This window comes from Mercenaria mercenaria, chromosome 10 (genome assembly GCF_021730395.1).
Source record: "Mercenaria mercenaria strain notata chromosome 10, MADL_Memer_1, whole genome shotgun sequence".
NCBI classification, from domain to species: Eukaryota; Metazoa; Mollusca; class Bivalvia; order Venerida; family Veneridae; genus Mercenaria; species Mercenaria mercenaria.
Window position 1 is genome coordinate 1141054 of NC_069370.1, and position 13407 is coordinate 1154460.

At 35.5% G+C, this 13407-nt stretch overlaps 1 protein-coding gene across 1 annotated transcript; it reads right to left on the reverse strand.

The window, feature by feature from the left end:
• Positions 1–805: 805 nt before the first annotated feature.
• On the reverse strand, positions 806–13261 carry LOC123559936 (uncharacterized). The gene is made up of 11 exons (XM_053552092.1): positions 10784–13261; positions 10287–10506; positions 9381–9496; positions 7445–7569; positions 7042–7158; positions 6629–6775; positions 5948–6121; positions 5096–5316; positions 4608–4691; positions 3703–3867; positions 806–2796 (listed from the first exon to the last, which is right to left on the reverse strand). Exons 1-11 carry the CDS (start codon positions 13248–13250, stop codon positions 2583–2585), a joined length of 4050 nt encoding a protein of 1349 aa, XP_053408067.1. The 5' UTR covers positions 13251–13261; the 3' UTR covers positions 806–2582.
• Between the last annotated feature and the right edge of the window lie 146 nt (positions 13262–13407).

The window sequence follows — 13407 nt, forward strand, 5'->3', positions numbered from 1 at the left end:
TAAAATATTTTCCCCAGACTAATTCTCCTACTTGAACTGCTGTATTGCCTAAAAGTGGCTTTCAAGTAAATTGCATGCTGTGCCCAAGTAAATGCATGCAGTGTCCAAGTAAAAACGAGCCGTGCCCAGTATTTTCAAGATCCCGCTATAGGTAAATTGGTGAAAAATGGAGAACGAAAATGTTGGCCGTTATTGCACAATATTTAGTTAGCAGTGGATATCGTTGTGTATCTGGTTTGTCCATGCTAATATACAAAACTGGCATTAGGATTTTACTTAAACTTATATGAGCAAAACATTTTTACAACAGCTTTCAACCAACATAAAATGTTGTTCATGGACAGAAATACCAAAGTTGTGTTTACAAACAATTTTTCAGATGGTGCAAAGTCCCATTATAAGATTAAGAACAAGAATTTAACACTAATACTAGGCTGAATGCAGAATGAAGGAAATTAAAACTTCCTTGATAAAGGAAGTCTTTGCTGTTTTTCAAAGCACTTATGTACAGCACTGTTTCTATTGAAAGTGCTGACCTTGTTGACCAAAACAGAATTTACCAAAGTATGTTTGACCTTAAAAACCAACAACAGAATTGACCTTGAAATTAACTCAACAATGGTATGAACAATGTTCACTTTGATTTTCTAAGGTAACTGTTAACCATAAGAAACAACAGCAGTGTTCACATGCTAACCTGTGTTAATGGAGTAGTGATACCAAATTACAAGTGAAATAGCTTACTCCAAAGTGAGCTTTACATTGTTGTGTATTTTTATTTACAAGATAAAATGAACTGCAGCTATTTCATGCAATCAATTTTTATTTCAATTTATATCAACATGTTACAAAATTAGACAAATATTCAAGAAGACATTTCATTATAAACATTAGTTTTTCAATACATTGTCTAACTACAAGATTTTACATAACATATGTCCCTGCCATTACACAATCTCTGAATATGAAAATAAATCATATATAGTTTTACAGTTACTACATACACCAGTTACTTAGAAAAGAAAATGGCAATATAATAATACAATATCTAGTAATTATTCTTCCCTGTATAATCAGTGGCGGTACATCATTTCATTATTATTGTAAAAGACAAAAGAAATTGATAACCAACGGAAAAGTCGGGGATTTTCATATATTAGAAATCCCTATATAACTTATGAGAAAGAACCTTGAATCTGTGTTTCAGAGGATTTTCAACTAAAGGTAGTGTTACCCTCATTGAACTAACTGGGTTTCATCGTCTGAAAATACTGGAGTAAATAACAAAATTGTAAAGCTGGTATTTCATAGTTTTGAAAAACATGTATGATTTACAGTAAGAAATACAATTAAATGCCTGTCATTTAATTTGTACTAAATGTTACCAACTAAACCAGCTATTTAATACTACAAAAACATGAACTATTGGAGTTTTTTTTTTTTCAGAGCAACTATAATATATGTACAATGCAATGCATGAAAAGGAAAGTTTGTTTTGGGTTTTAATGCCATTTTTCAACAGTATTTCAGTCAAGTAATGGCGGGTGTTTAACCCGTGAAGTGTTCCTGGATCCTGTACCAGTACAAATCTATTCTTCACAAGTAACTGCAAACTTCCCCATATGAATTAGAGGTTGGGAATGAATGATTTCAGTCACAATGTCTTTTATCAAACTGTTACAGAGAACATGCCTGGGGATCGAATGCGAGACAGCGCTCTCCCTACTGAGCTAAGTAGGTCAGCTCTGGAAAGGAAAGAAGTATTAAAGAGAAAATCTCTTAAAAATGACAATGACAGCATTTACAATTAAAATGAATAATAGAAAACAAAACCCAACAGAAAGTTTTTGAAAATGAAATGTCTTTTATTCGTCTCCTGAAAAGTGACCAAAACCGACATTCAAGGTTTTCAAAGAATATCGACAGTGTGTTCCATACAAACACAACACATTTCTAAAGTCAACTGATGCTGCCTGTATCATGAAAAAGGTAGAAAATGTTTAATACAGTAACTATAGTTACATATTAGTAAACTACATTCCAAGCTGCCATCAATATAAATAATAGCACTATACAAAAAAAAAAGATTTTTTACAGGCAATTTATATATTTTTTAACATACAACAAATTATGTCAAATGAACATCTTAATAAGAAAGTTCATTAACACTAATTACAGTTCATAATAAAAAATAAAATGGTAGTTGACAAATGAACACGTAACTTCCTGATTACTGAGTAATAATAATTCAAACTGGACCATACATGCAATAAGCATGTTACACAAAAATATATTTCACACAGCGTTTTATTCATACCTGTTAATACTGATTATATTAAACCCAACTGAAAAATACATCTAAATCTATTTACATTTACCAGAATTATTATTTTAAATACATGTATAAGAATTATCACCTAGCACTGAGAATTTACTGCCCATAAAGGCAGTATCTAGGAAATCCAGGACCTTGTTTTTCATTTAACTCTCATGATTTACAAAACAGATCACATATACAGTATAAATACTTCACTGGAATAGCCCAGGTCTCTATGTCATGTCAGGATAAGTAAATCTAGTGCCTATTTTTTGCCTTTGTTAATAAACACAGGTAGCCCATACACAACTGGTGCAAGGCCATTGAGGTATTTAAGCTTGCAGACAGCACGGGAACTCTGCACAAGTTTTGTGAGGTATGTTCCATGATTAGATGACATCCATGTTTTGATGAGATTCTCTGTGAACTTGTCTATATCTTTATCTGTAACATCCCACAGGTTGGCAACCATGCTTGGACTGAAAATCAGATCAGGAAATACTTCTATAACATTGAAATTCATACGAAGGCTGCTAACGTATCGACACTTAGTGCAAAAAGTGCAAATCCTTTCAGTGGTTAAGAAGATATGGAGCTGACGTAAATTTAAGCAATGTATGACCTTGACCTTTGGTCTTATTTCATTTTAACAAATGATGCTATTAAATTTTAGGAAACTCGAAGATACAGAGTGGACAAGAATTTAAGCTATTTGATCTTTGACCTCTGTGACATGAACCTTCAACTTGTCACCTTGGTCATGTGCCAAATAGAAGCCACTTTTGTGTAGCAAATATAACTGGAAGATACATATTCTCAATGACTGCAACTTTGCAGTTTAAATGCCCAAAGTTCAAATTGTGAAACAGCATTTGAGGTTAGAAACAAATCTTAACTGACATTCTTAATTTTAGGTTTATTACATTATTAAGTACATATTATATAAAATTCATATATTTTACACAGCTTTAGCTTTGTTTGGCTTTTATTAAAAACTTGAATGTTGAAAATATGTTTTATCCATCTCAAACAGACAATTTCCAGTTCAAGAAATGTAATTTCTGGCCAGAGCGGGCTCTCAGATTGAAACAATTTTCTCAAATAACAATATGAAATTCAAGATCATCTTAACATTGGTATAAGCAGTGTTTATTCAAAGGAGCTTGAAGTCTCTCTTAAAGAAAAATATACCCCCTGTATATAAAATAAACATATAAATAAATGTTTCTTTTATAGACTTTTGGAGTCTGAATTTCAGACTCCTGTGGTTTACTGTATTTACAAATAAAGCATTATAAACATACAAAAAATTCCAGATAAACAATTAATAAAAATCCACTCTGTAAAGTTACTCTTATAAACATAGAAATATTGCTTGTACTAACCAGCCAGCCAGGAAATAACTGATCATCATTCCTGATGGTTCAAGCTGACCTTTCACCAGTAATCTACCACTGCTACACCCCATCAACATTGTTACTGCCCTCGCTGTCAACTTCTCTATCTCGTCACTGGAGAATATTCTACCACCACTACCATGACCACAAAATCTGTAATATTTATCATACTGTTTGTATAACATTGTACATAATTACTTCAATAAATTGACGGTCATAACACCCTGATTTTTTTCTATGTCTAAATGACAGTAATGCTTGGGTCATATACACTGTTCAACTGCATTTGGAAAGGAGACACTAGTTTACCATTTCACGACTAGCAGTGAAATGACTTTCTTGAAGGCAAAGCAGATGTTAACAGATTTTGGTTGTAAAAATCTGCTGACTCACTGACCTGGTTCATGTGCTCTGCACAGCATCTCATGGCCATCTACCTATGGACCAAGACTGAATTCAATACCTTGAATAGTTATTAAGTTATGCTCCAGACACAAAGTATGAGGGAAAAATCTGACCTTTGAGCTCTATTTCTGACTTTGACCTTTGACATACCGACCTGGTTTATGCACTTTGCACACTGCAGTGGACTGACAGACAGATGGATGCACCATCTCACAATACATCCATTTTTTTCCAAAACGGACGTATAAAAACAAGTTTGAAAGGTCAAGCATTTTTGAAGTAACCATGTTCTGCACCTTAATCTAACAAGTAGATACCAACTTCCAAATATACATTTGAGCTGAAAACAGGTGTGTGATTTAGTCAAAGACCTGATATAATTACTGTTTCTCCAATAGTGTAAAACTTGGCAGCTCAAAGTTAACAATATGGGGCAGTTTTATGTAATAAATCCTTATAAATGATAAATAAATGAATGAAATAGTTACATGAGAAAGTCCTTGTTAGTGAGAGCATCTATAAACTGTTCACTACTAGGTCGACATCCAATCACACCTGTCCAGCCTTTCTCACTGAAATATAACACCAGTACTTGTACATTGATATGATGTAAAGTAGAATTACTATACAAATTTACAACTTTTCAAAATAAAATGAATAGAAATTTTACTTGTTTAATGAGAGTTAATCTAGTGGATTGGCACACCAAAGAAAATTCTGTTTCTTCATGAATACATATGCGAGTACTTCAAAAATTAAGTATGAAGTTTTAGTGGCCCCTTTGTGAATTCCAGAAAATATGAAAAAAACATTTGGCAATACTGCTACTCAAACTATTTTTTTCTATTTTATGCTCTTGCACCAGTTAAGTGTAGAAAAGCAGGCAAATTTTAAGACACAAAATTTGGTACAGGTTCATCAAAATGTCAGTAAGATTTTGCATGGTTATTATGTCTAGCTCTGGCTGCAACCTTACCTTTCAAACCAGTCCTTGAAGAAATCCTGTGTCCTGGGCAAATCCGAGTCTGGATTTAGAATATAGAATGTATTTCTTGGATTAACTCCCTTTAGAAACACCGACTTCTTCTGAGTTTGGAGGTTGTTAAGCTGTGTCACCATGTGTGACAGGCAAGGCATCCGGGAAACAGACTTGTCCGATAAAATTGGTATACTCTCCCATGGAAGATGTTGCACAGTCTGAAATTAATAGGCTTATTGTGGGATTTTTGGTGATTCTGATATAATTTTTATGTTGTTAGGTCTGATATCACATCGACACAATTATAGGTCATACTACAACTTTTTAACTGTTGATGGTGGAGGCAAACCCAAGCTGCCCCTCTGGGCATTATTCCATGTTGGACAGATATCTGCATAGAAGGATCAACCTTCCGTAAGCCTTCTGGATGCTTCCTCATATGTAAGAAATCTACAACCCAAGCAAGGTCTTGAAACCACAGCTACATGAGGCAAAAGATTCGAAGTTAGCAACTTACTAGCTCGGCTGTGGAAACGCCAGTTTCTGATCTCAAGACCAAAATGTTTTGGACATAAAGCAGCAGGTGATTAACTTTAAAAGCCATTTAAACAGTTATGGACATATAAATATTAGTTCTACAGCTGGCAATACATGATACAATATGTTCTGAAATTATTTCAAAAAAAAAAAATAAACTGGATGGAATTCTAACAACAGCTGTTTGTAAAATACAACTGCCACCTTCCCCCAAGTCAGTTCATTCAAGTATGCTGAATCACAAAATAGCTATATTTAAAAGAGTAATATTCCTTCATCAAAAAATAACTAAAGTTTAAGTTACAAAAGTACCTTATCAAGTATGAGGATTTTGTGCTGGTTATCTTTCTTGTCTGTACCCTTGTTGGAGTATTTCTTGAGTATAGAGACAATGCTGTCAATGTTTGAACTGTGCACACCGAGGATATCAGTTATACATTGTCCTATCTCCTTCTCTGTCCCTGCCTTGTGAGCTAACAGCAGCAACTGAAAATATTGTAATCAGAATACAAGGTGTATCTCTATATATCTTCTTTTAACAAAACTTTTTTTTATGTTGGGTTTAGAGCGAAACCAACACAATTTAGGTCATATGGCAACTTTTCTAGTTTATGGTAGAGGAAGACCCCAGGTACTTTTCTGGGCATTTTTTCAGACACAAGCAGGACCCTGGTTAGAACCACCACCCTATTGTAGGCTAGCTAGATGGCTTCCTCACATGAAGATTTCTACAACAAAACGAGGTTTGGAACCTACATTGGCAAGTGATTTGAAATCAGCAACCTTAATAACTCAGCCTCGGAGAACACATTTTTACCAGAACTAAACTGATTTTATCTTATCACAAAACTTCTTTTTGAGGCAGTCACCTGATACACACAGAATGGAAGCTGAAAGTCAAAGGACTAAATTGTTTGTGATTTGATTAAAAGTCTGCTTTCTTGGAATGAAAATGCTACACCTACTTTATCTATCACACATAAATAAATATACCTCAATGTCCTTTCTTGTTACCACTTTCTTTGTTATTTTGTTGACATCATTACAGGCAAGGTCAAGAGTCTTCTCTGAGAATTCTCCAGGAAGGACTGCACATCTCCAACACCCCAGCCAATGTTTCTCTATTCTGTCAACCAAGTTCTGTAAAATGTTGTAAAATATATTACAGTTATAATGTGTACTCTTTTTTTCTGTCCCTTTCTCCAATTCATTTCAGCTTGATATAACACCTTTAAAATTCGGATGTTTTTAAACTGATAATATCCTCCAAAGGGAAGCAATTTGGTTATGTCTGAAGTGTTACGAAACCACTCTTCCAGTATAATTTTTGATAACACATTTCCTCTGTGAAACATTTCACAAACTTGAGTATCCGTTACAGACCAATAAATTAATGAACTACTTGCCTCCATGTCTGTATCGAGTTTACGTCGAGTACTCCACCATTCTGTTGTTGATTCTATCTTGGCACTATCTGCATTTTGTTCCAACAGGGTACTGAAGTCCTTCAAGATGTGACGTCCCTGTCAACAGGTAACAACACGCAATCAATACTGCTTTTATAAGGAACATGGGACATTTTTGACAATGAACTTCCTTTTACCTTCTGTACTAGTCTAACCTGTTTGTTCTGTTCAGACTGACGATGAGTTCAAACAAAGGGTTTTGTGCAAATAATCCGAGTTCGAGTGAACAAACTTCTACTGTATTTTTCCTTTGAAGTATCGTTTCAAAATAATAATTAAAATAATCAAGCCTCAAAACTCTCTCTTTACTATCACATGTGCAGTGAAGTAAGTAAAAGCATACCTGTGGGGATGAGAAACCTGGTAGCTTCAGTATAACTGGCTCTTCATCTTTCACAAATCTTGTTAGAATCATCTGTTTCCATGGTAACCCGACACTTACAACTGACAACTGTACCACACACCAATCTGTACATATATTAAAACACACTGAGAACAGAAGTACAGGTCAAAAACAACATTGTGGGGACAGGAATTCACACCATAAAACTAATAGGAATTATATCACTTGTTCGAATCTGATGCAGTGGTTTGGCTAAATACGACATGTAGAATCATCAGTTTCCATGGTAACCCGACACTTACAACTGACAACTGAGTTGTCAGTACCACACACCAATATGTACATTAAAACTCACTGAGAACAGAAGTACAGGTCAAAAACAACAACATTGTGGGGACAGGAATTCATCAAAAACTAATAGGAATTATATCACTTGTTCAAATCTGATGCAGTGGTTTGGCTAAATACGACATGTATTAAAACTGAGAGTCTGAGACACACATTTTGACAAAGTTTTATGAGGATCAACTAGACAATGTGACTTCTAGAGTTTTATACGAGTTATTCTAGCACTCAAATTCAAACTTGACCTAAAGATCACCAAGAATAACATTCTGACCAAGTTCCACGAAGATATGGTCATAAATGTGGCCTCCAGAGTGTTAACAAGCTTTTCCTTCGATCTGACCTGGTGACCTAGTTTTTGAACCTACCTGACCCAAATTTGAACTTGACCTAAAGATCATCAAGATTAACATTCTGACCAAGTTTAATTAAGATATGGCCATAAATGTGGCCTCCTGTGTTAACAAGCTTTTCCTTTGATTTGACCTGGTGACCTAGTTTCTGAACCCAGGTGACCCAATATCGAATCTATCCAAGATTTTATTGAGGGTAACATTCTGACCAAGTTTTATTAAAATTGGGCCAAAATTGTGACCTCTAGAGTGTTAACAGTCAAATTGTTGACAACTGACGACGACAGACACAGGGCAATCACAAAAGCTCACCTTGAGCACGAATGAGCTAAATATCATTTTGCTCAGTAAATATAGTCAAAACATGAAATACAAGAGCTGTCAGTGGACAGCGCGCTCGACTACTCTCAGTGCTTGATAGTATAATATAAGCTACGAGTAAAACTTTAACATTACAATAAGCATTTTCTAAGTCGAAAAGGGGCCATAATCCAGTCAAAATGCTTGATAGAGTTGCCTCCTCCTTTTTACAGACTGGGGTCATGATGGTAAACAAGTATGCAAAATATCAAAGCAATATCTCAATGGACTTTGAAAATATTTGGGGTGGTAAGCAAACTTTAACATTTATTCTAAGTCGAAAAGGGGCCATAATTCAGTCAAAATGCTTGATAGAGTTGCCTCCTCTGTTTTACAGACTGGGGTCATGATGGTAAACAAGTATGCAAAATATGAAAGCAATATCTCAATGGACTTTGAAAATATTTGGGGTGGTACGCAAACTTTAACATTTATTCTAAGTCGAAAAGGGGCCATAATTCAGTCGAAATGCTTGATAGAGTTGCCTCCTCCGTTTTACAGACTGGGGTCATGATGGTAAACAAGTATGCAAAAGATGAAAGCAATATCTCAATGGACTTTGAAAATATTTGGGGTGGTACGCAAACTTTAACATTTGTATGACGAGGATAGCTCCCATATTCTTCGAATAGTCGAGCTAAAAATGAAAATTTGTTTTACATTGTAATTTCAAAATAATTTTCACTCCCGAGTACCAGATCTTACATTTTCACTTGTGGTTATGCCACTAGTGAAAATATTGCATCTCGTATTCATTCGTGAAAGATATTTCAATCTTTCAGTGAAACAAATAAATATCATCTATATCTCAGTGGGTCTAAGTGACCTTACAGGCAATGAAATAAGAATATATGAGATACAGCAATGATACATCTTACCTTCAGGGATAGACTTGACCATGTCACTCAGTTTAAGATCATCACCACTGAACAACATACCATCTTGAACATGGCCTGCCTTGCTAACTGATGCACAACTGCTTTTCGATTCTCTCCTAAAATATACCAAAATCATATTACTTTGTTCATGACAAACATATAATCTACTAAAATCTGATATTTTACAGATAAAAAGAGTTTTTGCTATGACCCATAATACCTGTTTTCTACTTAATCTAATAAACTTTTGAACTTTCTTAGTTCCTGTATCTGTTTTTGTCAGCAAAATTTTACTTGCATGTTTGAGTAGAGGACTAGCCTGTCTTTGATATTAGAAAAAAATATATATATGGCACAATAGTTGCTAGAAATTATTTTACCTTATCTGCAAAAAACAACGTGGTTTGGATTTGTTGGATTTAACGTCGCACCGACACATGATAGGTCATATGGCGACTTTCCAGCTTTAATGGTGGAGGAAGACCCCAGGTGCCCCTCCGTGCATTATTTCATCACGAGCGGGCACCTGGGTAGAACCACCGACCTTCCGTAAGCCAGCTGGATGGCTTCCTCACATGAAGAATTCAACGCCCCGAGTGAGGCTCGAACCCGCATCGATGAGGGGCAAGTGATTTGAAGTCAGCGACCTTAACCACTCGGCCACGGAGGCCCCCAATGTGGTTTGGGTTGGAGGTGAATACTAGTACATTGATTTCAAATGTTAAACAAAAGTAGTTGGTTTGTAAGGATATGATTTCTTGAATCAACACAACCTTTGAAATAAATCTCTACAAATAACTAATGTGCATTTAACAGTCAATTGCACAACGTATATCAGAATTAATGGTCCTGAGGAAGAACACATTGTCAACTATTTAAAACTTAAATGTAAGTCTAACAACCTACTTTGCTTTCCTGCCCAAGTTCAATAAGACCTGATGTCTGAATGTAACTGCCATGGCATCACTGAGCAGGAAGGCAGCCCTCTGTGGGTCAGTGTCGAGGTAGTGGAGAGCTAACATGTGGCAAACATCCGAGTGTTGAGGGTTTGGAGGAAACTTACACAGCCTTTCATACAAACATTCCAACGCGGATATGATATCTGAACCACATGGCGATCTGTCTTCTAACAAACAGAAATAACAAATATTATTTAGTAAATGAATTATAACAAATCTCTGCTTTATTGTTATAAAATACCACAGTAAATAATCTAAATCTTCGCAAAATGTTTCTAAATCTTAAACTTGTAACTCAGGCTAACAGATGGAAGTTCAAATCATTTCAGATCATAGCTTTCATAAAGAAACTTTCATTCTTTAATACAGCTGTTTCCAACCTTATTAATCCAACAAGATCAAAGTTTCAACATTTTCCAGTAGAAATACAGAAGAAAACTTTACCTGATGCATCCATTTCTACACAGGATACCCTTGGCTCATCCATCAAGTCCATATGAGTGAGTTCATTCATACTGGCTAGACGTCCACTTCGCATCTTCTCCACAGTTCTACTGGTATCATGGCTGTCTTCTCCACTTGAACTACCCTCCTCTTTCTTACTTTCAGTAGTTCCAACAGTATCTTCTTCATAAGCATCATCAGCCTTTGCTGCTACTGCTTTACCACGTTTCCTGGACTTGTTACCAGCTTTGGATTTTGGAACAGTTTCTCCTCTCATGATTTCTATTGGTTCTAAATCAATGTCTAATTTAACTTCTATATCATCTAACTGTCCTACCACTAATTCTCCTTGTTCTATTACAGGTTCTGGAAGACTTACGTCTCTTGCTCTTTCTGTGTCATTGTCACCAATATCTGAATATCTATCATCATCTAAAGTTAACTCTTCTAAAGAAATTTCTAATTCACATTCATCTAATTCATCACTGTTCTTTCTAACCATTTCTGTATTATCAGGGCCCCTTTTTGGTCTTCCTCTCCTAGAACTAGTTTTAGCTTTTGGTATACTTTCATTTTCCTTATTATCAACTTCCATACACACATTCTGCTCATCCTCATTACTTGGTTTTCTTGGCACACCACTTGCTTTCTTGCCCCTTTGTGATCCCTTTGTTTGCTTTCCCCTTCCTGTTTTTGATACCTTAGCAACAACTGGAGAAGCTTCAAGTCCAAAATCAAACACATCATTTTTTATTTGATTAAGGCCACTGTTTAGTTTTTCCAATTGACCAGTATCACCATCTGCTCCCTTCTCCCTCAAGACATTAATACTGTTTCCAGTTTTATTACTTTCATCAGCATTAAGCATAACTATACTATTTTCAGTACTCTTTTCAACATTCTTTATTTTATCACCAACTGGTTTTCTTCCAGATCTTTTTGGAATTCCAGATTTTCTTGTTTTATCTTTACTATCAACATCTTCATCAGTTTGTCCTTCCGTGTCATTTATAGCTGATGTGGAACTGCATTTTTCCTTTTTCATTTTTCTAGGTTTCCTCTTTATTTGTTCGACATGAGAATTATCTACAGTGTTACTACCTGACATATCATCACTGGTCTGAGCAGGAAAGTTCAATTTACAAGCAATACTTTTTTCATCAACAGGATCTTCTGCTATTGTAAATGCTGGCTTTTTACTGCTTGGATTTCTTGGTTCAGTTTTGCACTTGGACTTTATTCTAGAACTTTTTGAGGACTTTGGTGCCACTCTTGGTGTAACAGGTTTTGGTTCTGGAAAAACAAGCATATCATCTTCTTCATCACTGGCCATCAGCTGTTCTAGAACCATCATTCTATTTGTCGCAGGTGTAGTTAAAGCTACCTTAGATTTTTTAGCAATGAACTGTGACTTTGGTGTGTTCACTGAATCCATGACAGACTTTGCCACAGGTGACATCATATCTTCTGCAAATTTTGTAATTTTTTTTGCTATCTTCATACATGTTCCAGTAATGGTCCAACTTTCATCTTCACCTTCAAATGACACTTTCCTTCTTGGTTTTATCGACAAGTTTTCAAGTTTCTGAGTTGTGTCCTCCATTTTCTTATCAATATCTGACTGGTTTATCCTACTTCCTGTTTCAGACTGGTTCAACTTTGTCTGAGGTTCATGTAGAGAAAGCATATAACCAGATGCATCACAGAGTGCCAGTCTAGTTAACAAAATATTGCTATGAAGAACATTCTTCAAGCTTCCAGACTTTTCAAGGTTTTGGAATGTTTTCCACACCTGGTGTACTTTATTAAAGTCCTTCTGATGCAGATATGACTCTGCTTTAATACAACCTGCTTCCAAACACGTATACAACAACTGGGGGTCATGTATATGGCCATTTTTCACTAAGGACTTTTCATTAGGGAGTCCAAAGTCATTCAAGCTATTGGTAGAATCACTACAAATGTCACTTAAAATTTCAAATTTTGATTGCATGTCTGTCAATAAAATATCAGCAGCACTTCTCATGTCTGTTTGAGCAAGAAAATCAGACAGAACAATTCCTGCTTTCATACACAGTCTATGGCGTACTAAATCAGGACATTGATCACAGTCTGCCACCATACAACTGCAGTTCGGAGCTTTCAATTTTTTCATTTTATTCTTTTTCTCACTGTCCAATTCTTCTTTCTTATAAAGTCTTTCTGGTGTTTTATCTAGTGAACCAGCACTGGGTTTGACAGTAGAAGTCGCTAAATCCTCGAAACCAAAGTTTTCAGCTTGAGATACACTTGATTTGCATAACTGATCATCAGTAGACTGGCTCTTTCTTTTACACACCTTTGTTGACTGGATCAGTGAAATGTCCTTTGACTGGTTTTCAGAGCTGAGAATGCAGTCTAGAGACTCAGCTGTGGACAGTGCTTTTTCATATTCTGCTTCCATGGACTGTACCCCAAGCATCTCCATCAAAAACTCACAGGACCTACATAGTGTAAACAATTCAGACATACCCTTTGAATAACTATATGTATAAAACAGAAGACATTACTAGTTACTTAATATGTCAGTGAATGCTATTACAACCCATCAATACATAATGACAGTATACTTTAAATGATTATCA

Excerpts from the sequence above, each read along its gene's own strand:
- LOC123559936 (XM_053552092.1), bottom strand. The coding sequence starts at position 13,250 with ATGGAGATGCTTGGGGTACAGTCCATGGAAGCAGAATATGAAAAAGCA. Across the intron at positions 10,507-10,783 it reads TGTAGAAATGGATGCATCAG|AAGACAGATCGCCATGTGGT; the intron begins GTAAAGTTTTCT and ends TCTGTTTGTTAG. Across the intron at positions 3,868-4,607 it reads ACTAACAAGGACTTTCTCAT|ATTTTGTGGTCATGGTAGTG; the intron begins GTAACTATTTCA and ends TAAATATTACAG.